The following is a 3,007-nucleotide window of genomic DNA, read 5'->3' on the forward strand; positions in this document are numbered from 1 at the left end:
TATAAAGTACATTATCTGTCCTGGATCCTCGCTCATCCCTGACTCTTTTTTTTTAAAACAGTAAATATATTGATCCATTGTTTCTACTCTTTAAGAACCAGCACCCCTGTTGAACATGAAGGCGAAAGCGGTGGATGAAATGATGGAGAGAATAAAGAAAGGCATCATCTTGAGGCCCATCAAGAGAATACAGGTGCACAAATTGTATTCACAGATTATTATTAAAGTAATAAATAATACACTCTGATAACTAACATCTACCTTTGCTCACAGGAGGATGACAGCTCATGGAAGGTCAGCTATCCTCATATTTATTTGTTACTTCTCATCTTTATTATACAATTCCCAAATATTCCCCATCTTCAGATTAAATCTGAAATGTTCCCACAGGACCAGAGGAGTGAAAACAGAAAATCAGCCATCCTGGAGTTGAAAGGGATGCTGGTAAAGTACTTAAACTTGCTTTGGTGTCAAGAAGCCAAAACCTTAAGTGATAAATGGCAGTTTTTAAAGCATCTTTAACCATTCCGCACACCAGGACAACATAAAACGTCAGCCTCACCGCAGAGTGCCGTCCAGGAGGGGATTTGGCCGACATGTCGGGGACGCAGAGCTCCTGCAGGTTCTCCAGAGGAGGAGGAGAGCGATGGGAGAGAACTCCTCAACACAAACACAGGGTATGCTGTCCTGTCACTCGTGTATGATCAGAATGATGCTACACTGTGTCTGTGTCTGAGGCTATTGTCTCTCCTGTGTCCATATTAGTGGTCTGTGTTGGACCATATGCTGTAGCAAAACTGAATTAGTAAATCTTATGTCTCAAGGGAATAAACCCACATTAGGATAGCAATCATTGTTTACTATATTATGCATAACACAATATTACAGATAGCTGTACTTTAGGAAACTTAAGGGCCTATATAATATCCTTTAGAGTGCGTTTGAGATCAATGAGAAGCAGTGAGACTTCCTGGTAAAATAATAAAGGTAAAGGTGATACGTTTTTCAATACTATAGCTGTCAGAAATGATGAGACATTTTACATTTTTTTAGACTTTGATAAAAGTAGAAACTTTAATCTACATACTGTTTTGTGGTCTTTGGACAGCATATTTTGTCACTTTGATAGTGATTCTCAAAGGGACATATATACTCCACAATGGACAGTTTGACTAACCTGGTTGCGCCAGATGGTTTGCTACACAAAACTATCTGGGAAACTGGAAAAGGGCAAGCAAAAATACTTGTCAGGTGATTGGATGAACCATCCATTTGTCTATCATCGTCATCTATGACGGGGAAAACATCTTTTCCATGGAGAAAATCCTTAAGTGCCCCCTCTGGTTCTTATTTCAATACAGAAATACTCTCCAGTTCTGATTTAACTAATGCTAGCAGCATCTACACTAACCTCTGTAGCAGCCGCCATTGTTGTTTTCGAGCAAACAGTCGCTTCTCCCACACATTATCACACTCACACCTGGTGTTTAACCATGCCTGTAGCTCATGCTGTAGCTGCCAGTAGTTCCTCAAAGGACGCTGATTGGTTTGGACTCCTATCTGCAGTATTTATAATCAGAACAAAGTGCTTAATCATATAATTTTGTTCAGCTGGTATCATTTAGTTTTCATTTTTGGGGATTTGTGCCTAACCTGAGGTTGCGGTCATCTCTTGGTCAGACCCCCAGCCAGGTCCACAGTGTGTCCCAGCAGCAGGAGATGTTCCCTGGGCAAGCGAGAGCGGCAGCGCCCCTGTGCTCCGGAGGCTGAAACAGAACCGAGAGAAGAGAGACTCTCGCATCAGAGCATCAGCACTGATCTTCAACCAGGACAACTGAGACAAGTTACAGGAAGAAATACAGTTTTTAAACTTCACTGTAGTCAAAGTGTCATTGCTGTTTTGTATGAGGATGTACTGAAGATGAGTTTGATGAGTAAATTGCACCTGCAATACTTTTTTTTTGTCAGTGATTTTTTGAATATCACTTTTCTGAGACTTTAAATTGACTATATTTTACTATATAAGTGTTGAATTAATACATGAAAACATTGATTTACAATAAAATGTCAGTGAACTTTATTCACCTTGGGATCAAATAATGTCAAAAAACAGTTAATTAACACTTAACACTTAATGTCTGTTTTATTCTCTTGGAAGTACCAGACTGGAGACGTACATTGCAAACAAACATCAAATCCCACATTCAGGGTAAAGAAAAACAACAACAAAGCATTTAAAATGCCATTTAACCCAGATCTGCTTCAAACAGCCAGAACTTGTTGCGTGTGAAAGGAAATGAAACTCATTCAGTCGTGTTTAATGTCCATCATCGTTCTTTTTCCAGTGCCTCGGTTTTAGATGATCTAAGTGCAAGTTACAGGATTTTTTATGCTACACAATATAGATGAAGGTAGCCTGGACCATAAAAGAAACCCACTTAGGTTATATGAATACCCTTGCCCACCTCTCTTCCAAGGTGTCTGTCTCTTAAAGCGCGATCCAGCAGAAAAGATGGAGGCTGCCATTTATTTAGGCACATTAAGGCTCTCACACCCAGAGCCCAGAGGTGTTGTTGAGATAAGAGCCTCAGGTGATCTGTGTCTCTTCCTCCTGAAAGTATCTTTAAATGCGTCAGGTCGCCTTTTGTTTTCTCACCTCCACAGAGATATTGTATATATGTGCGCATGCATGCATGAATGAACACATAGCCTATCACCACTCTATCTATCTATGTGCCTTTGTTAAAAGCATTTTAAAAGAGGATGAGGTTACTCTCACCTTTGACTCTGACACCATTTTAGTTTCTTCACACTGTTTCACATTATATATTTACTTCATTTAGCTCTTTTTACTAGAAGGTCCAGGTCTTTTCACTCTCCGGCATACATTTTTTATTGTTTTTGCCTCTTCAATCTCAAAGGTGTTAGCTTTGGAGACGCAGTAATGTATTCTCCCTCTTCCGTGTTATTGAATCAATGCACATGAAAGCCAGTGTGTGTGTGTGTG

The 3,007-nt window shown here is 39.8% G+C and overlaps 1 protein-coding gene across 1 annotated transcript in view; it reads left to right on the forward strand.

The window, feature by feature from the left end:
* shtn2 (shootin 2) overlaps nt 1–1,972 on the forward strand; it is an 11,944-nt gene extending 9,972 nt beyond the window's left edge. Inside the window, exons 12-16 of the mRNA XM_035675768.1 lie at nt 96–193; nt 274–294; nt 391–444; nt 539–677; nt 1,681–1,972. Coding sequence (XP_035531661.1) covers nt 96–193; nt 274–294; nt 391–444; nt 539–677; nt 1,681–1,838 — 470 coding nt within the window. The 3' untranslated portion in view covers nt 1,839–1,972. The remainder of the gene's footprint in view (nt 1–95; nt 194–273; nt 295–390; nt 445–538; nt 678–1,680) is intronic.
* Nucleotides 1,973–3,007: the final 1,035 nt, after the last annotated feature.

Source organism: Morone saxatilis, unplaced genomic scaffold (genome assembly GCF_004916995.1).
Source record: "Morone saxatilis isolate NCDOM2014 unplaced genomic scaffold, NCSU_SB_2.0 Contig4, whole genome shotgun sequence".
NCBI lineage: Eukaryota > Metazoa > Chordata > Actinopteri > Moronidae > Morone > Morone saxatilis.